Below are 22,992 nucleotides of genomic sequence, written 5' to 3' on the forward strand. Positions count from 1 at the left end.
GCAGAGCTTTGGGGCATTTCTGAGGAGGTAGGTGTGGGGCAGGCTCTGTCTCCTCAGGCAGAGCAGAATGTAGCAGCCTGTCTGCTTAGTGAATTGTTCCCATTGTCTTTGTGAATTCCCCAAGGAGTATAAAACAGGTATAAAAGTTTTAAAGCTCCTTTACATTGCTAGAGTGGTGTAAAGGACAGGATGGTCTTATAAATGCTTATGGTGCTTTAGTGATTAGAACTGGCCTAATTTTTTGGACTGAAAAAAATTCCAATCAAAATGTGCTCCATGAACTCTTTGTTACCTTTCTGGAGATGGTCACTAGCCAATATAAATTGTGAGTTTGATGCCCGAGCCCTCACTTGATCTTCGGTTGCCTATGATGTAACACTGAGCATATGACTGCATATATTTGTTGACTAAGAACTAGAAATAAGGGTCAAACCTAGCTACATTACTGTTAGACAAAGGAAGTTTGGGGATTTCCTCCAATGCTCCCCATTCCGATTATCCATCCATTGTATTGTAGTTTCAATAAATTACCAAAATAATTGAAACCAGTGTGATTATATTGCTTTATTTTGACAAATAAAATATGCAGAATTTTGCAATATTGTGCACAGATTTTTTTTTTGGTGCAAAATTTTTAATATTTTGGTGCAGAATTCCCTCAGGAGTAGAAATTGTATTTGGTGCATATATTCTCTCCTCGGAACTCTTTTAGAGAACTCCCAGTACTATGAATATCTGGTTTTGTAGGTAAAGAGATAATAAAATTGTTAGTAATGAAGACTTAAAAATTCTTCAAAAAGTGTTGCTGTAAAATGTGACATACAAAGTCCATAGGTAGTTGGATGCAATCTGAAGCTAAATTCTGCACCACACTCCTAAGTATGCTGTAGAATTTCACTGAAAAAGGCATTTTGCAGCAGCTTTAGGTAAATTAAAATATTTAAATTTTATTGAATTAAAGATAAAAATGAATAAGATCACTATAGTATCTTCTGTTTAATATATTTTATTGAATTAAATTCATACTGCATCTAAATTTTTAACTATAATCCATGCAGAATTTTGAATAGAAAGCACATGTCTGTTTTATAGAGGTTATTGGAGGAAGAAGGATATTTTGGCTTTTGTGAGGAGTGTAGATAGTTGGGGCTTTTTGTCAACTGAGGAGATTTAGAAGGCCGATTGGCTTTAAGATAAACACAGTGGATCTGATTCCATTTTTATTGAAATGAATGTAATTACAGAAGCGTTACACTGTTGGGAGAGCAGAATGAAGCCTGGTAACTGGATGTTAAACGATCAGCAGTGAAAGAGTGTTAACTATGCTAATTTCAGTGTCCGCATCATTAGATTTGTAAGTTAATATCTACTCGAGATGAATAGGGCAGGTCAAAGCTCTTGGAGCTATTTTTTCAGCTTGTTTGCATACTCAGTCATACATCATTGTATCAGTTTACACTCACTAGGCATTTGGAAGGTTTTCTTAGTAACTATAAGAACAAGGGTTTTTGTTTTTTGTTTTTTTGTTTTTAATTTGAGAGCTTGGATTCTGGAGGAAAATTCTCCAAGGACAGATCTTGTCTTAGAATCACAGAGCATATGGGGCCTGCATACATAAAAAACATGAGGGTGTGATATAAATGTGTTTTTTCAACACTTGTTTGGGATGACCTGCATGACTCACTTATGGCTACACTATTTAGGAGTAATGTTACCATCCCAAACACAGGCTAATAAAGCTGTTATACTACAGCTAATCAGAAAATGTGTATGGGGGAGGGGTTCCTTGGAAAACTTAGAAAATTAAACATCCATGGGAAATTGAGTTTTACACAACAAATCCAAATCCTAAATATGTCAGCTGAAACCCAGTATATTTGGATTCTAAAATGCTACCATAGTGCATTGTGGGAGTTGTATTTGTTTCCTCATGCCCCTATTCTACTCTCTAGACCAGGCTTCCTGGTAAAATTACATCTCCCATGATGCACCCACTGCCTCCACTCTTGGTGAGGAGAGGTATTACATCATGGGAGGTAGTCTGTCCAACAGAGGAGAATGAAAGTATGAAACAATTGAACTACAACTCCCATGAGTCTAGTGGCAGCATTTCAGAATCAAAATATTTTATTTTTGGGGGGGGAACATTCAGGCTTTTGATGAAAAATTGAAAATTTCCCCAGAAAGCGGACACTTTTGGCGGGGAGGGGATTTCTATTGGAAAAACAGTTTTGATGGAAAAAAATTGACCAGTCCTACTTGATACCCCATCCCACCATTCTGTGTTTTCTTTTGATAATTTTAGTTTCTATGACTTTTCCAAATTAAGCTTAATTAGCACCCATTAGCCATTTGGAAAATATATACTTACGAATGTTATAATTTAATTTAATGAATTATCAGTCTGCCTAAGAGATTTTCTTTTTGCACCCTGAGTGTATGATTATTCCCAGCTTCAAGCATGTCAATTTGTTGGAATATGGAAAAAATGAGAACCTATAAATATTATTTTAACATATGTTGTCTCTTCAGAATGGTCATGTTTATGTAATTCAACCCTACATATAATCAGTATGTTAATTTGTAAAATTATTAAAGGCTTAATCCAGGGAGCCACTCCTATGGAAGCTATAGGCACTCTTGGAAACAAGCCCAACATCATTAAGTTTTAAAGTTGGGCACTTAAAACAAAATGACATCATTTGATATTGGTTTGTAATATTATACATAAGGAGAGAAGGAATTACCAAAAACAAAAACAAACCCCACAACCCACGTATGAACCTTTATTTGGTCTTTTGGAAACGTTTGTCTGTATCATTTTTATGTTCCTCTGAATTTTTTTGCTTTGTTTGGAAAAGAAAGTAAATATAAGGATAGAAATGCTCTTTCATGACCTAGAAAGAACTGGAAATGAGGTGAGAGAGTGTTTTGGAATTTCTTGCCTAATTTCCAGACCAAGCAGAGTGCTATATATACATAATATGTTTAATAATCTGCATTTCAAATGCAATATTTTTGTCATAATGGCCATTGAGGCATATATATGAAGCACAAGACAATTTCAAATGAATTCAGTGGGACTACTTACATGACCAAAGTTATTGTCTGGCTATACCGAAAGAAGGGCAGGAGACATTGACATTGACATTGAGGGGAGGGATAGTTCAGTGGTTTGAGCATTGGCCTGCTAAACCCAGGGTTGTGAGTTCAATACTTGAGGGGGGCATTTAGAGTTCTGGGGCAAAAATCTGTCTGGGGATTGATTCTGCTTTGAGCAGGGGGTTGGATTAGATGACCTCCTCTGGTCTCTTCTAACCCTGATATTCTATGATCAAGCCATAACTTTATTATTAGATGTCTGGGACTACCCAGCAGATAAAAGTGTACAGTGCATGTAACCCCATGTTTATTCTGTAATTACCTGAGGGGGGCTTTTACCAGCTCCTCCTCTTTTACCATCCAGGTCCCTTCAGCAAATCCATTGCCGGGACCTTACCATCCACCCCTCCTCATATTGGAAAAGTGATGAGGGAGCACCATGGGTTGTCTCTTCTCTCGTTGTCTGCTCCAGTCCAGAGACATTCACTTCCTTCCCCCCAGGTCTTACTCCAATGGGCAACTGTCTGGTTCACTTCTGTGATATCTGTTCTGCTGCTGGCGGTCTGGTAGAGCCCCGTGGTGAAGCTCAGCTTTGTCCCACTGCCGGTTGGAGTACTGTGAAGTCAGCTCAGCATGATCCCCACTTGCCAAGTAAGATCTGTGCTACTACTGCTGGTCTGGTCCAGTCCTGCAGAATTCAGAATCTCCAGGTGGGAGCCAATAGCAGAACAGGACTTTGGACAGAGCACCTGTGTGATGGCCACACTCATGGCCAGTACCCTGAGGCCCTCCAGAGCTAAAAGTATGAGCTGATAGTTTGAGCCAAGGTCCTGTAGCTGGGGGCTGTGACCACTCCCTATCCTTTGTGGACTGGCACAGAGAGGATCTTGTAACACATACTCACCAGTGGGTTATACCTGCTCTCTGGGATAAAGCTCGTGGTCTCTAGTGCAGAGCCCACTCCTTATTGAAATTGAATCCTATTCCCAAACCAAAGTCCAACACCTGTTAAGCCAGGGTAACCCACCTACTTCAGGGCATGTCTTACACAATTCCTGTGTCCTGGTATGAGTACAGTAACAATCTGTTATCACTTACACAATCAGAATGTAGACAAATTCCAGCTAAAACAACAAAACATTTTAAGTGAAACTTGCTGGAATGTTTTGCTTCCCTAAAGCAAAGAGGGAAACCTAGCTCTAGCAAGCATCATTTGCATATTTGCCAAGCGAATGTTGCTGGCCAGTGCTAACTTTTCCATTCTTTTCTTTAGTGGGATTTAAGTTTTCCATCCCTCTAAGCCTTCTAGCTCTAGAGCTTACACATGCATCACAAATCTTGTCATTACAGACGTAGCTGGTGCTGCACCAGAACACATGCATTCTTCCAATTGCATGTGCATGTAGGGGAGGAAATGCATGCAAAAGCATATATATTCATACACACACATATCTTGTGTAAATCACCTTGTTATGTGAGTCTTTGAAAACTAGGTCTTGCATGATTAAAGGTAGGCGGAATATTTTAAAGCTGGTAGCTGTATTTTTCTCAAAAGGAAGTTCTGATTGATAGCAACTGTGAACAAATTGCTTTTACAGACAGTTGCAAATAGCTAATTGTTTCCTTGTTCTGCAGCAGGAATGCGTTATTCTTGATAGCAAAGAAAAGATATTAAGAAAATGTCTCATCTGTGACTGTGGAGCCTCCAGCTTTCTGACTTATTGTCTGACATTCACTTTTTTAGATGGTAAATTATGAAGTCTGGACTTTCTGTGGTGTGGATGAGACAATAAAACAGGAAATCAAAGGTGTGAGTCTGTGAAGCCATCATCCCAGTTTTACCCTTATGGTGTTTTTTACAAAGCTGCTGCCACAGCTTTTCCCCTTAGTCTTTCTGTTGATAGGCTGGTGATAATGAGCTCAGGCCCCTTCAAATTGGTGACAGATATCCACCAGAGCCCTACGCTGGATTGGGGGTGATCTCTGGTAAGCTTTTTAGCATATGTTCTTGTATTGTTTTAATAGGTTTTCTCTGTAATGCTTTTACCTTAAAATAAATATGTTTGCTTAGAAAGAGCTAAGTGGTAACTTATAACTGTGGGTGATACACTAGTCAGCTTTCATAGAGAAAGAAAAGCACAGCCCTGGTCTTTTAAGGCAGTATGGCTTGCTAGGGATAGCACAGTATAAGGAAAGGAGCTGGGCAGCTTTAAAATCCCCTATCTGGAGGAATGAGACTCAAGTCTCTGTGCCAAAGAGATGATGGCCTGGAGCTGGAAGCCTAAAGCAGGTGGCCTTGGTGGTCCACAGGTGTAAGTGCCCTGAAACTATGACGAATGGCTTGTTTAAAGTTTGTGCACAGCGCTCTAGCACACTGTGAACTAACTGTTTCAATGGACCCAGCTGCTGTACCGTAAAAGTTCCCTAGTGCACAGTGTAGGGAAACTTTAGTGACCAGCAGCAGGGACCCACGGACAGTTAGTGTTTGGCAGCCTGGAACACTGTCGATTTACACACCAGCTTGCTGTGCACTAACCGCTCATTTAGACATGACCTAACGTACAACTAAAATAGCTGTAAAACGTTCTAGAACCTTTTGTATACTTATCTTCATCATTAATGCATCCCAGAAAACGATAAGGAGCAATATTATTACTTTTTCTTTCTGTAGCACCTTTCATCTGAGGATCTCAAAGCACTCTATAAACATTACTTAAGTTTCACAACACCCCTGTGAAGTAGACATGTTTTATTGTTCCCACTTTAAAGATAAGAAAACAGGCACAGAAGGCGTGTGACTTGCTTGATATGACATTGCTGCTGACAGGCTAAGTGGGAGAGAACCAAGAAGACCATATGCCCACTCCCTGACTATAACCACTATAGAACATTATCTGCTCATCTTTATATCATGAGCACAGGTTACTTTGAAGGAGGGTTCTGAGGGCATAGTATGATCTTAGCATCACAGATGTTGAAAATGTCTCTTACATCTCCTCGGTTTATTTTGGCCCTGTGTTATGTTGGTGGGAATTACATTTCTTGGAAGTCCTGTGCAGGATTCCCATTAACCTCATACAGTTTATAATTTGACTTTTTAAAACCCCCTCATATTATGAACCAATTTTTGCTGCATCTGTACAAATTACAGATTTGCAAATCCAGTTTGAAATATAACTACAGGTGTCTGTGATACCTCTGAACTGAAACCTGATTTTATCACCTTCCAAACTGAAAAGCTTTTTATCCTTTTCCATTAGAGAAGGTTTTGGAACCCAGGAGGCCACCTTCTGCCAGTAGGACAACCTTTATTTTGGAATTTCCACCACCTGATTATTTGTTTCTGTACTTGGTAGCTGGCAAGTGGAAATCAAGCTGTGATTGCAGTTTACATACTGATACCGGCCACTTGTGCAAGAAGATCCTATATGGCTTAGACCGGGGGTGAGGGGGGAACAAATGCAACATGCCACTATACATTTAAGTATTGCCAACACTTGGGAGTTGAAATTAGGACAACAAATGCCTCAAGGTAGATGTTAAAGGATGCTGATGTACTGCTTGGATAATGTGAAGCCACTAATTTTTGTAAGCCCATTTTAAAATTAATCTCTTCTCTCCATGTTGTCTTTCACTTACTCTTCTCTATAGAGCAAGGTGAGCAGGAGGAGTCTCCGTTGAGAGAAACATGGGTAGGAAAAATAGTTACTAAAATCAACCGGTCCAGCTTCCTGTGAACACTGTTATTTCAAATCTTTCTTCAATGTGAATATATACTTTAGAGTAGAAATTATTCTTAAATCTGTTGAGAGCTAATTAATGGTCTCAATTTCTGGTTTTTCTCCTTGCCTTTCCCCAAGTGGGAGTGTAAAATGATATGAATTTGAGTGTATATATTTAATGTACTATTTCATGCACGGCTGCATTGTACCACATAGTATTTAGGTCCCACATAAAGAAGAGTTGAGATTTCTTGAGCTGGTGGCAACATGAGGAGTTGCATGTTCCCTTCCCCACATGGGTTTGATAGGCACTGGCAAAATCTGATACTGTGCAAACTTTTCTCATCGGGGGTGGAGGGGAAATAAATGTTACCTCTTCCTGAGTTACTCTTTTCTAGGATTATTCCAGTTAATATAAGACAAAAACTATTTTTTTTTCTTTTTAATTTTAAGCGAACTTGGTGCTGGTGAAAGATGCTGGTTTGAGACCCCCGGGAGGTTTGAATGCCTATTGATCTGTGGAACTACCAATACAATTTGGGCACTGGAAGTGCAAGCATGGCTCATACTGCCCTGCTTATGTTCATCAATACTTGTCTAGGAGCAAATGGTCTGTTCAATCCTTGGCCCCTGCTGAAATTGCCAATAAGGGTGCTAACTATTGAAATGATGACTTTAGTGAGGTGGGCCAATACTTAGATCACCAACCTTATTTCAACCAGACCACTGTGACATAGTGATTTTGGGATAGAATGAAGGGGGGTGGATTTGCACTGGTAAGTTTAAGACTCCACTTTGCACTATAAATGTCCTGCAGTATTCAGTTCCCATTCCCTATGTAGGTCCTCAGCCATGGAGCAGATCACCCAGTCCTAGAAGCAAGGGAGTGAGTGAGCAGGGCCTAGGAAGATGGGAAGGATGGCAGGGAAATGCCTGTGTGGAAAGGAAATGACAGGATAAAGTAGGTCTATGTGAACAGTGTGACCAATAGGGGTCTAGCCAGGGCAAACTGTGAACTACATCTTGTTTTGTGAAGGCAATTTTGTTTCAAGGCTCCCAGCTTCTACTGTAACCTCCATTTTGGAGAGTAACACTTGCATTGTGCTGTAACCTCCATTATGAATTAGAGCAGGGGTAGGCAACCTATGGCATGCGAGCTGATTTTCAGTGGCACTCACACTGCCTGGGTCCTGGCCACCGGTCCGGGAGGCATTTTAATTTAATTTTAAATGGAGCTTCTTAAACATTTTAAAAACCTTATTTACTTTACATACAACAATAGTTTAGTTATATATTATAGACTTCTAGAAAGAGACCTTCTAAAAACATTAAAATGTATTACTGGCACACGAAACCTTAAATTAGGTTGCCGACCCCGGATTAGAGCATTTGTAGTGGGAGCTTGTCACCTTCTTGAATGAGTGTGTCTGAGAAGCTGGCACAGAGCAATCTAAAGCTATCAACATTGAACAACTATTTCCTACGTGAACAATGGGTCTTCTACCAATAGGGCCATTGAGTTTGAATGACACACTGCACAGAAGTTGACTGGGAGAGCTGAAGCCTGGAACTTCCTCACCTGAAAGCACATAGGCAAAAAGGGAAGAGATACAGTTCTAAGAGATGGATGCTTCTGTAAGCAAAGGGCCAAATCACGGCAACATTTAAGAACTCCAGGCTTAGGGTGGCCTAGCCTAAGGATGCTGTCCAAACCCAGAGCTGACAGGGTTGTGGGAAGGTGAGATCAGACTCTGGGTGCTGCATTCAGGACTGTGTTATTTTTCAAAGATCCGTAACTCTTGAGTGTGCGTTCTTTAAGAGTAAAATGACTGTTGTAAAGAAACTTTTGTTCGAAGCCTGTTGTCTTTGCTTCCCTGCCAACTTGTCCCTGAAAGAGTTAATCAAGAAACCACAGCTTTCACAGGCAGGTGAACTCTGGGGCAACTTGTCTAAGCAGTTGAGAGCTTGAGAAGGCTGAGGCTGCCGGTTTCAGGGTATTGGATATGGGGCTCTACAGTCTGGATGCCCTAAGGAAGGGTGCAGACATGAGATCTGTACCTGGAAGTGGGCCTCAGAGACCCAGAGATAGGAACATGACCAGTCACTTCCCAGATCCAGGGGTGTTTAGAAGCATGTGGGATCCAGGAATTAAGATCACTTACAACAGGTTGATGACCATGCAGAGAGGGGGACTGGCCCAAGTTGTGACAAAGAGTAACAGTGGAAGTCTGTGGATATCATGGCCCTAAACTGATGTTTTCTGATTGCACTAGAACCTGGACTTACCCAGATTTACTCAATTAATTTCTTGTTTAGTCTAGTGAGAATAAGCGATTATTTGCTTTGTGAGTATAAACTTTTCATGTTCCACAAGCAACAACAGGAGATTGCAGATGTCAAAATGCATGGCAGGTCATTTCAGGTTTCTTAATACCTGATTTGCAGGCATAATCCGGTACTTAACATCTAGGGTGAGATTTTCACAACATTGTACTCAACATTGGCTTGACTTTGCTCCCCTTAAAGTCCTGGGGGATTTAATGGAAGCCAAGTGAGGCCAATTTTTAGTGGTTTTGAAAATTCCAAGTGTAATTAACATCATTGTTCCTGCTTGATACTGGAATTACTGGATGTAATTCTTTGGCCTATGTTATGCAGGAGGTCAGACTAGATAATTGTATTAGTTCCTTCTGGCATTAAAATCTGTTTAAAATCAACAAATCTATTAAATTGCAGGCACAAAATGGAGTGACCGAAATTAAATTAAGGCCGAATTTAAAATTTTGGCCCTTCTCTTCAGTTCAGTTATTCTGTCTAATCTGTTTTTTAAAAAGAAAAAATTCAATTTATTTCACACTGCTTCTAAATTTTTAATTTTCTGTGTGCTGCAGAATTTGGTATTGAAACATATCTACTGTAGAGTTTGTCAGGGGAAAGGTGGAGGTTTTAACATTTGCATAGAGGCTAGTTGGGGCTTTTGATGCTAGGAAGATGTAGGAGACAGTTTGGTGTGGGATAAACACATTGGCTGGATATTAAAACAAACAGCACTGAACTAGTTAATTCTGTTTGTTGCTGAAATTTGCATCATTAGATTTCAAAGTCAGCAACCAGGCATAGTTATTTAATGAATTACTTTCAGCCTTTTTTTTTGACCACTGTGGAGAAGAAAATGAATTGTTTTCCTGACAGATAGGTGGCTGTATAATGCTTGCAGCTGATTTTAACAATGTGACAGTGAGAAAAAAATTAGAGCTCATTAACATTCACTCAACCCAGTGTCTGCACCATTGATCAATGCTTGGACCACTGTATGACTTAAAATACTTAATGAATCTTTGTTTGACAGGAGCCAGCTGTGTTGCAGGAAAACATGGATGATCTGATGGCTGGCTGAGTGAATTTGGGTTGCATCTTATAAACAAGGAGAATCTGAATAATCGGAGGGCAGAATGAGTGAGAGAAGACTTTTGATGATTGATTGAACTATATTATGGCTGACACGCAAATTCTATGCTTTGCATGAAAGCGTCAGTGTCTGAGTGGAAAACCAGGAGAAAGGGGGATTGCCTATGTGATTGTGGAAGGTAATCAGCCATCTGTTAGACTTAATGCACTTAGTAAAGGGATATGTGTGCATGTGTGCGCACACACACACACACACACACAAGAGTAATCATAGTGCAGAATGATTCTTTCAAAATCATTTAATCTGTTGCTGCATTTTTTCCCCCACTAGAAATAATTCTAGCCAATAGCTACAACCTGTGGCTTATAATTATTGCATCCTTTTAATGGACTCAGGAAGTTTAGCTCTGAAATCAAAAGCGACACTGGTGCTTTGATTTGTATTTGTTGTGGGGTTTTTTGTACAAACATATTAGCCAAAAATCATACTTAAGATGCTGACTCATCTGTCTTGGGCATAGTAAGACTCAGTTCGGGGGGGTACCATGACACTGTTTAGAACCCAGTCCTGGATTGCTTGCACACCCAGAACTATCACTGAGTGCATTGTGTTATGGGTGCACAAGAAACGCTACACTGGGCTCTCAATGTTTATAATGAACTCTGAAATTCTTGGATGCTATAGATGTGTGATTGACAGATTCCCTGTTTAGGAAGAAATATATATCTTCTTCTCACCTTCTTGCACAAGGAAATTTTGTATGATAGGAGATCTTGGTATAAACTAGAGAATGCATTTCATTTTCATATTGTACTTATTATTTTCCCTTCAGTCTCCATTTGTGCCTGCCACAGTAAAGTCAGTAAGCAACAAAATAAAGTCTAAGGCCAACATTTGAAAATCTGGTTAGCACCCAGTGACAGCAACTCTGAAAATCATATTGCATATCTAGGTTCCCACCCTCAGGCATCAAGGTTTGAAAATTTTGGTCTAAACTCCCACAGCTGTAAATTACTTTAATTGGTAAACTGGTCATCTTATATTTCAAAAGTATGGAGTTCAAAAGATAAAGTTGAATTTATAACAAGTTTTCTCTCAACTTCTTTCATGCAATTTTAGATTAAGTCTTACTGTTTTCCTGTGGCTAAAAAGAAAATGTTTTAAGTCCCAGGTTTTAAACTAAAAAGTTGAATTGGGAAAAGAACAGTTCAGCCATTTAGTGCTTTGATATCTCTGAAAATAACCATTAGGAAAGATTGTCATTTAAAGTTAACCAAGACACACTGCTTACTTCAGTTCAGGAGTTCCTGTTAATCGGATTCTGTGCCCTATCAAGGGAGTCAGAGTGAAAAAAGGGAAATTTAGCCCCAAATATATTGTTTAGCATAATCATTTAAATCTTTCCCCCCACAAATGGTTTTATACAGTAGCTATCACAGCTTTATATGGTGCACTCTTCATTTTTCTAGCTGGGCCTTTTTCCAGCATGTGAAATATTTTGGATCAGATGTAATATATATTGACTACAACATTAGCAGGATATTGGAACTAAAACTATCACCAAATAGAACTCTGAATTGGAAAAGGCAACTTCCCAGCTGAGAAACAAGAATGCTTTTATTTAGCTTTGATTGGCTTCAATCATTCATGATATCCTGTTAATGCACTACTGTGCCAACTATCCAGTTATGAAGTTGCTTAGGAACACAAAAACTTCCTGACCTTGACGGTAAGTGCTTAGCATACCAAAAAATGGAACTACTTTTGATAGCAATTCTGATTCTGGCAGGTGTTCTTGTTCTCAAATTGCTTAAAACATCTTGATTTGCAAAGTTTTTTTTTACTGTGACTGGAGACACTTCGGTGGTTATTATTTGGTATGACGCCAATAGAGCTAAGTAACAACACTGTTCTTCAGCAAGAACTTCAAGAGTTTCTTTTCAAATCAAATACACACATGTGAATCAAGGTCATACTTACAGTGGAGTTTACTGGTCCTAGATTGATATTAAGGATAACAGTGCAGTGAGTACATTATTTTGATGCCAATTCTCTGAGAGAGAGTAAGAGATCCTTTCAGCTTTCTTTTGTGGCTGTATAGATGGATTGTGATGCATTTTGATCTGCCAAGAAACAATATAATGAATCACGTGTACTAGTGTTCAGCTTCAGTAATTTCTGTCTGCAACAGTGTCTCCTTTCAAGCATTGTGAGCTTTTAGAAAGAGAGAGCATCCCCAGGCCTTGTTAATGAGAATCCATGGTATGTTATGTTTGTAAGAAATCTGTAAAATATGTACTTGTAAAAATTTGTGGAAAGAAAAGGATTTGATGGACTTTAACACCACTAGAATAATGGTGCTGTCTGCTATAATGCTGGAGAAGCCAGACTGCAGGGTCAAGTGTATGGGGACAAAAAGCAGGTCAGTGAGTTCCTAAAGGCTGCTGATTACAAACTCTCTCCTTGCAGCTGGAGGTGCACTCTGCATGCAGCATGGTTTAGCTTTTGTTTGCTTCAGTGGAATCATGCTTTAATTTTTTTGATTGTTGCTCTAGTGCCATTACTGGAGATGAACCACAATAATAATAATAATAATAAAAAGCCTTCCAGAGTCTGCATGGAGAACTAGTTGGAACATGTGGAACAGCCATTAGGCCTATGCTGAATTTCCTGTGCACCTGCATCATTTAATGAAGGAGGAGTAACTAATTTGGCTAGAAGGCATGCTTATTTGGTAATGATAAACTTAGAGAAATGGAAACTCTGGGCACCATCAAAATTTCACTGGTCAGGAGGAAATAACATTGAGAGAGTGCTTAAAATAACAAAGTTGTGTTGTCTATTAAAAACAGTCTATTCTGATACAGTATACATTAGAGTTAGAACTTTACAAATGGAAAGATTTGTCTAACAAAATGCACTTTGAGTGTTTAATCTGAAAATTGTGTAAAGAACAGAGATGGATTTGAAAAGTGATCAGCATTTTGAGGATATATTTGTAACTATTTTCATACAATCTTGCTGCAATGCTGCTAAAATACGTATGATTTAATTTCTGAATGAGTGAAATAGGGTTACCATACGTCCTCTTTTTCCCGGACATGTCCGGCTTTTCGGCAGCCAAACTCCCGTCCGGGGGGAATTGCCAAAAAGCCGAACATGTCCGGGAAAATGGCGGCTCTGTTTAAGAGCTGGGCTGCCTGAACGCTACCGGCTTCGGGCAGCCCCGTGCCTCCAGACCCTGCGCCGCCGGAGCCCGGGAGGGGAAGTGCCCGGCTGGGGGCACAGGGTCTGGAGGCAGGGGGGCTGCCCGAAGCTGGTAGCGCTCGGGCAGCCCGGCTCTTAAACAGAGCCTCCAGCGGCTGCGGCTCTGTGTAACTGACACTGTGTCAGTTACACACAGCCCCTGCGCTGGAGGCTCCAGCCGCCCCCGCTCTGTTTAAGAGCCGGGCTGCCCCAGAGCTACCGGCTTCGGGCAGCCCCGTGCCTGGAGACCCTGCGCCCCCAGCCGGGCACTTCCCCTCCCGGGCTCCGGCGGCGCAGGGTCTGGAGGCACGGGGGCTGCCCGAAGCTGGTAGCGCTCGGGCAGCCCGGCTCCTAAATAGAGCGGGGGCGGCTGGAGCCTCCAGCCGCCGGGGCTGTGTGTAACTGACACAGTGTCAGTTACACAGAGCCCCAGCCGCTGGAGGCTCTGTTTAAGAGCCGGGCTGCCCCAGAGCTACCGGCTTCGGGCAGCCCCGTGCCTGGAGACCCTGCGCCGCCGGAGCCCGGGACGGGAAGTGCCCGGCTGGGGGCGCAGGATCTGGAGGCACGGGGGCTGCCCGAAGCCGGTAGCGCTTGGGCAGCCCGGCTCTTAAACAGAGCGGGGGCGGCTGGAGCCTCCAGCCCCCGGGGCTCTGTGTAACTGACACTGTGTCAGTTACACAGAGCCAAAGAGGAGAAAAGCCTCCAGCGCAGGGGCTGTGTGTAACTGACACAGTGTCAGTTACACAGAGCCGCAGCCGCTGGAGGCTCTGTTTAAGAACCGGGCTGCCCGAGAGCTACCGGCTTCGGGCAGCCCCCTTGCCTCCGGACCCTGCGCCCCCAGCCGGGCACTTCCCCTCCCGGGCTCCGGCGACGCAGGGTCCGGAGGCACGGGGGCTGCCCGAAGCCGGTAGCGCTGGGGCAGCCCGGATCTTAGAGCCTAAGAGGAGCAGAGCCTCCAGCTGCGGGGGCTCTGCTCCTCTTCGACTCTGTGTAACTTATACAGTGTAAGTTACGCAGAGCCGCCGGAGCCCCGGAGGGGAAGTGCCCGGCTGGGGGCGCAGGGTCCGGAGGCATAGGGGCTGCCCAAAGCCCGAGCGCTACCGGCTTCACGGTTTGCTGGGCAGCCTCCAGACCCTGCGCCCCCGGCTGGGCGCTTTCCCTCCCAGGCTCCAGCTGCGCTGGGGAAGCGCCGGCTGGGGGCGCAGGGTCTGGGGGCTGCCCGGCAAACCGTGAAGCTGGTAGCACTGGGGCAGCCCTTTCCCCCTGGCTGGGAGTGGGAGGGAGGAGGGGGCGGAGTTAGGGTGGGGGAAGGGGCGGAGTTGGGGCGGGGCTAGGGGTGGGGAAATGGGCGGGGCCATGGCCCGTGGAGGGTCCTCTTTTTTTATTTATGAGATATGGTAACCCTAGAGTGAAAGGGAATTTGAATTAAAAGTTGTACTGTAACTCAGAGCTCTGAGAATCTTCTTTTGGTTCTCTCTCTCCCTGATTTTATCATCTGTTTTAAAATCAACCTAATTAAACATTTACAAAGCTAGAGGCAGCTGCAAATTCAGATGTATGCATGGCTGATGATTACACAGAATGTGGCTTAGTGAAATAGTGGTAGAGTGGGAGATAGAAGCAAAATAGCATAGATGTTATGTTTTCTGGCCTGACTGCCTACCAAAACTCTACCACATCGTTAGGGTTGGAGAGGAAATGGATTGGATGATTGTTATAGATTGTACTTTGGTACTCCATCTGCATGTCATGGGAATGTCTTGATGCCGGGAGCTCCACATTAAATACTCAAACATCACAATTCAGTGTTTGAAGCGTGGTAAAACTGCTTACCCTTTCTAAACTGAAGACCTATGCGCTGAACTGCAATCCTCACTCAGGAAAAATTCCAGCTGGAGAAACTGGAATATTGCCCAAGTAAGCACTGTGGCATTGAGCCCCATTATCTTGCAGCTAGTGACTACTTCTATAATTTCTATAAAGCAAGAAAGAGTTACAAAAAAGTAGTTTTAAGCCCTGTAGCATCCGATGGATAGATAAAATGGCTGCGAGACATCTCCAGATACAACCAATCTTGTTAAACTGTTTTATGCAAATATATTGAATGTGGCTTTGTTGTGCTGCAGAACACCATAAATGTTTTGCGGAGGGGACAATGCCTTGTATTAGAACCACCTCTACCATGGCACTGTATTAAAGCTATCTCATAAGATTCAGATCTAATTTTGAAGAAGTTCAGGAATCACACAACTAATGAAGATTTTCAGAATGCTAAGGTATTTTGCTTTATGCAGGGCCTCCTGCTGACATCCTGGTTCGTGTTTTCTTGTATAATGCTTTACTGCAGCATCCACTTCTGTTTGAAAATAAAAGAGTAAGGTCAAAGCAAAAATGCTTTAAAAGAAAATTTTCAGTGAAACTGTATTTTCCTTTAAAAATACAAAATGATACACAGTGTAACCCCAGTGAAACTGTTCCATAGTCAAGCCAGAAGGAAATTTGCTATAAAAGGATTCAGTGTTTCCTGTGCTTAACCGTTTAAAGAGGGACTCCCACATGTGGTTAACATGAGATAAGTACCAATATATTTTGCCATTTTTCAATGTATCTTCCTGATGCTCTGGGTAACTGTGATTTATGAATAACCTCATCTGTCACAATCTACCTTTGCCTTCTACTTGATGCTACATTAATCCAGTTCTGATAACATCAGAGTTTGTATCCACGGAGAAGACTGTGATACCAAAAACTCACCATTCACTTTCTCCCTGGATTAATTAGGTGGAAGAACTGAGCTATGAGAGTGGAACCTTTTAATTTAAACCCAAATATACAATACTTTGACAACAAACAAGAATTGCAAGGGATTATTCACAATATCTTAATTACTGTATTTATATTAAAGTAGAATACATCAGAAAGTTCCATCCAGTATGAAAATCAAAAATTGATTTTTAGAATGCTGATTTTCTAGAAATAAGGAAATGTGACAATTGCTATTCTTCCCGATTAAGGAGGTTAAACTCCATAGGTAAAATAGTAACTAATAATTCAGTTTATTCCTGAAGATGTTAATGAGAGAGGATGTGTATAGTGAAGAAGCCACTCAGAATGCCATGGTATATTTTATCTCTAGTGATCAAGCTTATTTCTTATCTTATGAATACTTTAAGATTTTGTCCTGTAACTGTAATCTTCTTCCTTTCTTTTTGTCTTTGCAGCTGTTTTGGAAAGAATTATGATTTAGATTTTCCCATTTTAGCCATGGATGTTGCATTTAGCCCCATGAGGTCACAAGAACTGGATCCCATGGCTACTGATGCATCTCCCATGATCATAAACATGACTCCCACTGTAGAGCAAGACGGTGAAGAAGATGCAATGAAGGAGCTTGATTCTGACCAACAGTATGAAAAGCCTCCCCCACTCCACACAGGGGCAGACTGGAAGATTGTTCTCCATCTGCCTGAAATTGAAACATGGCTCCGGATGACATCTGAAAGAGTCAGGGATCTGACCTACTCCGTCCAGCAGGACTCAGACAGCAAACATGTGGATGTACATCTAGTGCAGCTAAAGGTAAGATAAAATTCATATTTCATACCAGCCACATTTCAGCTTTATAAATATAAGAAACTCCCTACAGTCAGCTACTGGCATGTGCTGAGGAAAGAGCGTCAAAAATTGCCCAATTGCATGTGATGACTCCTCTCCCAAAAAAACCCAACATCCTTTTCTAGGGGAAATGGAAGGTGTGTAGCACTCAGTATATTTGTAGATTCTTCATTAACGCAATAAACCTATCAGATGTATTCAACATGTCCAAACTGTATGGGTACCTAACCTAGCACTAACTGAGGACTGGTCCCAAAGCCCACTGGAGTTAATGAAAAGATTCCTAGTGACTTCAATGGGCCTTGAATCAGGCCCTAAAACTCTCAAGATTGTGTACCAGCATGCATTCTCTCATGTAGTACCCTCAGTGACCACTTCTATCGTGGTTCTGAAGTCCTGGCCCCCAGTCCTGCAGAAACTTACATCCATGTTTGATTTGAAATGGGACTATTCATGTGCGTCATATTAGACGGGTGTAAAACTTTGCAGGTTCTGGGCCTTGGTAAGGAATATGTAATGATCAGATTTATAAGCAGCACAACCAGTAAAACAACAAGTTTATTTTTGAGAATAAAATTGCATTTACATACATGGACCTACAAAAACAATTCTATAATAGGTCTTCTTTAAATAAATCATTTACAGTGTGTCACATTGTTAGTTTTAAATTTCAACAGTCAATTTTTAAGATATTTTAAAGAAATACAGGGTAAAGTATAAGAGAACATTCTGTATGGATGGAAGTGCTTGTGTGCATGGCTTGGTCTGCCGCAGCAGATTAAGCATGTCTTTGAAGACACAAAACAACTTCCAAAAATAGCAAACGAACGTTATCTCTTCAGACTGAGCTGTCTTCAGAGTTCTGCATTCTGAGGCCTGTGATAATACATTATGCAAACCTAGGATTCTTTGGCACTCACTCTGCATTATGGTTTTCAGTACACGTTTAGTATAAGACTAGGACGTTAGGAAACCTTGAAAAAATTATTCCATGGGCTAGTCCATTGCCTCTGTGGTTAATGCAGAGCACAGCACTACCACCACAGAGGGAACTGGTCTTCATTTTTTGCCTCTGGCATCTCAGGCAAGCAAATGTAGGCATCACTGCAAAGGAAACATGCTTAGCCCCTGAAGAGGTAGAGTGCCTCACAACTCACTGCAGTGGCCCTTGTGAATAGTCTTAGGAGAAGCCCAGCTGCCTCAGCCAGAGTTGTTTTGAATTGAAGGAGGAAAAGGGTAAAGTTCAAACTGTGGCTTAAAAGTGGGATGCTCTTGTATAGAAAATCTCTCTCTCTCTCTCTCTCTCTCTACCCCGCAAAAGTGTATTATTCCTTAAAGTAAATGTTCCCAAATTGTGGTCTGTGGACCAATGGTATACCCTCAGAGTGGGATGGTGACATGTTGTTAGTTCTTCACCTTTCTAAATGCAAAAGGATGGCAAAAATTCATTAGATATCTTATTACTTTCCATCTAAGTAGTTGCTATATTTGTCACAGGGATCGTACGTGATCAGCAATAGGGGTGTTCCATACAATCACCAATGTGGAGGCAACATGTTCCATGAGACAATCTCTTTATTAATATGAGGTCCACAGTATTAAAAAAAAAAAAAAGTTTGAGAACTCCTGCTCTAATGATTCCCATATACAAAGCTATGTATACATTATATAGATGACCTTAAAAGTATCAAAGATTGCTTTCCTTTTTTTACTACTTTTATGTATTAAGAAGGCCAGGAAAAAGAAGGGTGTGTGTGTGTGTGGTGTTGTTGTTGTTGTTGTTGTTTTTTTTTTTAAATATTAGAAATTCAGGTGTTGTATAGCTTGTTTTCCTTGAAGACTATGCTCAACTGTAAGATTAATCAGATTCTGATATCATAGATGCCAAGGAAGCAACTAGTCACTTTTATTCAGACTTGATTTTTTTTTATTTTGTTTATTTTTGTTAATATCTGATATCTACCGTCTAACAACAAACAGTTGGAAGAAAAGTTATTATTTGTATTATTGTAGCACCTAGGATCCAGAGACCTAGACCAGGACCCCATTATGCTAGGTGCTGTACAAACACAGAACAAAGAGAATTCCAGCAACAAAGAGTTCACACTCAAACTATCAAACAGGAGAGAACGAATGGATACAGATGGAGTACAAGGAAACAATATTAGTCAGAAGGCGAGGCAGTGGTCTCAGCACACCAGTGGTCAAGTTTTTTGTAGGAATCATGGAAAAAGAGTTTTTGTAGGAGGGAGTTGAAGGACAACAATGAGGTGCCTTTGCAGATGTTTACAGGAAACTCATCTCAATGTGAGGTGCGGCATGGGAGAAAGCATGAATGTGCATTTTTGGTAAGTTAACGAGGGTCAATGGAGGCTGGCATTGTGGGCTGATAGCAATTAGGAGTCAACATGTCGATAGTGAATGAAAGACAACTGGTAGAGCGGGGATAGGCCATGGACAGCCTTGAAAGCAAAGAGAAGTGTCTTATCTTTGATGTAATACAGAAAGAGGGGCCAGTGGACGGATTCAAGAAGAGGGGTGGGTAATGTGGTCAAAGTGATGGGCTGGGAAAATTTATCTAATGCAAGACTGCATTTGTCAAGGCCAGGGAAAAGGATATTGCAGTAATCAAGACCAGAGATGATGAGAGCCTGGACAAGAGGTTTTTAGCTGTGTGTATGTATATCAAAGGCCTTATTTTAGAATTGTTGGCAAGATTTAAACATAGCTTGGATGTTAGGTGAGAGAGGGAAGTCCAAGTCACTAATGATGCCCAGATTACTGTCTGGATGACAGGCAGGATCTTGGTATTGTCCAGAGTGATCAAGAAAGGAGGTTGCAGGGTTGGCTTGAGAAGTGGGGGAGATCAAGAGCTGTATTTTAGCCATGATAGCTTGAGGTGATGACTGGGTATCCACGAGATGTCAGAGATACAGGTCAAGGCCTTAGTTTGCACAGAAGGAGACATGTCTGGAGCAGAGAGGTAGATGTGAGAGGTGTTTTTTTGGTTAAGAACTCAGCATTTTCGAAAGAGCACATCATTCAATATCCTGAGCTCTTTAAGAAATTTGGCCACTGAAGTGGGAGTTGAGCCCTTCTAAAAATTCCAGCCTCTGCACCTCAGTTTCCCCATAGAAAATAAATAAACAGTTGGACACGTAACTCTCATGATGAGTGTGTGCAGATACAATGGGGTGTACAAATGGGAGGATGTTTGAAAATGTGGATCTTTATGTTGTTGAGTGGTGGCAAGTAGATTTATTTTAAAGGAGATATGTGAAACTACTACAAAAAAAATATCCAGAGGTGGAGCAGTAATCTCCAGTACTGAGCAGGTTCATTTAGTATGTAGTCAGTCACTGAAGTGCTGTGTAGTTTTAAGGTTGCATATACTGAGCAATGTTAGTAATGCTAGTTGTATTACCATATATTATGTTTTTTCTTTGATTTAAGAACCAGGTTCCTTTTGAAGGGTTTCATAGGCCTAGAGCAGGGGTGGCCAACCTGAGCCTGGGAAGGAGCCAGAGTTTACCAATGTACATTGCCAAAGAGCAACAGTAATACATCAGCAGTCCCCCATGAGCTTCTTCTCCGCCCCCCACCCCCCCACGCCTCCCACCCACCGGCAGTCCCGCTGATCAGCGCCTCCCTCCCCGCATCTCCGGATCAGCTGTTTCATGGCATGCAGGAAGCTCTGGGGGGGAGGGGGAAGGAGTGAGGGCACAGCAGGCTCAGGGAAGGGGGCAGGAAGGGGTGGAGTGGGGGAAGGGGCTGTAGCAGAGCCAGAGGTTGAGCAGTGAGCACCCCCCTGGCATATTGGAAAGTTTGCGCCTGTAATTCCAGCCCCGGAGTCGGTGCCTATACAAGGAGCCGCATATTAACTTCTGAAGAGCCACATGTGGCTCCGGAGCCACAGGTTGGCCACTCCTGGCCTAGAGTCACAGATGAAATGGGGCTATGGGGTATGTGAAGTACTTGGCCAGGGCGTCATCACCCCTTTCCAGCCCCATGTCTTTTGGGGTTATGTAACTATAAAGGCTAGATTCAGACTTTATTTAAAAAAATAAAAATCTTCAGCCAATTTTACTATGAAAATTGCCTTGAAAATGTAATCATGGTAGAAAGTTTGTGACTATTCCTAACAACTATGGAATAATCACTCCCTGCACCCCATGCACCGTGGCAGGCCTGAGAAATGGCACACCATCCACTTTCGTGGCCACACAGCAGGAGATTCAAGTGTCCTTCAGAGTACAAAGCACTATGAGGAAGAATTTTTTTAAAGCATTGGCCTAATTCTACTTCTGTTGGAGTCCATATGATTTCTATGATTGCTCCCACTCAAGTCAAAATTAGGCTAATGCTGACTAGGTTTTGAAATCCTACCTTACATCTGACATTACTAATAACGCAGTGTTGTAAGCTATTTACTGTGGAATACCCAAATGTGTTATAGACCATCTGGGGGCATTCTGATTTGGAACACCAGATCAGAATTTGTCTTCAAGCTTTTGTGTCCAGCTGGATCCATAACATCATAAATACCAGTTTTTGCTTACAGTATTTGAAAGTGAAAATTGGATCCTGCTTCACCCTGACCAGGCATCTTCCCTAACTCCTATGCTCCACAGTCTTCAGAAGTTGCAAACTGGCTACTTCCTTACTGCCTCTTCCAGGAGGTGGCCAGGTCTATTTGTCACCCTGTTATCTCCAGGCATCTTCCAGAGGAGGTAGTGGGCCTGCACCTCCCCTCCTCAAAAAATACACAGAGCACAATAGGCTAGTAGCCATGCATGTGCTTCTGAGCTTCATAGTTCCAGTTAAGAGTAGACTGTGTACTTGCTCTGTATATGTGGTGGGCTGAGCATGCTACCATCCCCAAAGAACCCTGGTAGACTAGAGGATAGCAGCAGCCTGACCTGGCAGTCCTCCTGTAACCTCCATGTCCTACCCACCTACAACCTCCCTACACATACACACACCAGTGTTTAATAAATAATTCTCTCCAGAAATTAAGAGGCTACAACATGGCTCCCCAGAGCTGTCAGCCCTCCCTAATCCAACCCTACTCAAGGCAAAAAACTTGTGATAATCTGGAATGTTCTCTTCCAATCTCCTGATGATGCTTCTGACAACTGTGCTGTTTGTATAATGTATACGTAACTGGGTATATATTTTCTTTGGAAATAATCCTTAAATAGAGCTGGTCAAGAAACCCCCCAAATTGGTTTTTCCCACAGCAAAATCAAATTTTAAATCCAGTGTGTAAACTCCTTGGTATATAAACTGTCCTTGTGCAGAACTTTGCAAGCACTTAATCAGTAATTTAATAATAATAATAATAATAATAACAATTGATAGCATGTAAGGGGGACATGACTCACCACTGTGGCACCTCCTGCTGGCTGTCCTGGGATTTAGCTTTCAGCCCTTCTAGTCCCCCTTCAGTTAGTGGTGTCACGCCTGCCGTCACGGCTGTCTCCACTCTTTGGACCTGCGTCACTCCCCAGACGGCAGCGTTCTCTTCTGGGCATAGTCCTCCAGCTGTGCCCCCACTCCAGTATCTCCCCCTATTCCAGGGGGCCAGCAGTCCTTAGTTCCACCACTTGCCTCAGCAGCCAGGATACCGGCCACTCTCCTCATTAGCAAGTGAGGTGCAAGGAGGAGGGACCCAGGCCCACCTGCTACTCTGGGTCCCAACCCAGGACCTTTAGCCAGCAGCCACCTTCTGCCCTCCTTCAACCTGCTGCCTATTTTCCCTGGGCCATCTCCCGAGCACCCTCTCATCCCTTGTAGCAAGGCCCCAGCCTGGCAGTGGTCAGCCAGCAGCTCACCCTTGCATTTTGCTGCCCCTGCTTACCTATGGCACTTCTTCAGGCAGCCAGTCATCCTCCCTTG

The 22,992-nt window shown here is 42.2% G+C and overlaps 1 protein-coding gene across 9 annotated transcripts in view; it reads left to right on the forward strand.

Moving 5' to 3' along the window:
• AKAP6 (A-kinase anchoring protein 6) overlaps positions 1-22,992 on the forward strand; it is a 427,955-nt gene that overhangs the window by 108,271 nt on the left and 296,692 nt on the right. For 4 of the 9 annotated variants that reach the window (XR_255087.5, XM_005285317.5, XM_065595445.1 and 1 more), the window contains exons 1-2: positions 10,174-10,411; positions 16,701-17,058. Coding sequence is in view for 8 of the 9 variants with exons in the window: in XM_005285317.5 (XP_005285374.2) it covers positions 10,338-10,411; positions 16,701-17,058 (432 nt within the window). In the remaining variant the exon portion in view is untranslated. Of the gene's footprint in view, positions 1-3,594; positions 3,754-10,173; positions 10,412-16,700; positions 17,059-22,992 lie in introns of those variants that run through there. The other 5 variants (XM_065595443.1, XM_065595441.1, XM_065595444.1 and 2 more) reach the window with 2 other exon arrangements.

Source organism: Chrysemys picta, chromosome 4 (assembly GCF_011386835.1).
Source record: "Chrysemys picta bellii isolate R12L10 chromosome 4, ASM1138683v2, whole genome shotgun sequence".
Lineage (NCBI taxonomy): Eukaryota > Metazoa > Chordata > Testudines > Emydidae > Chrysemys > Chrysemys picta.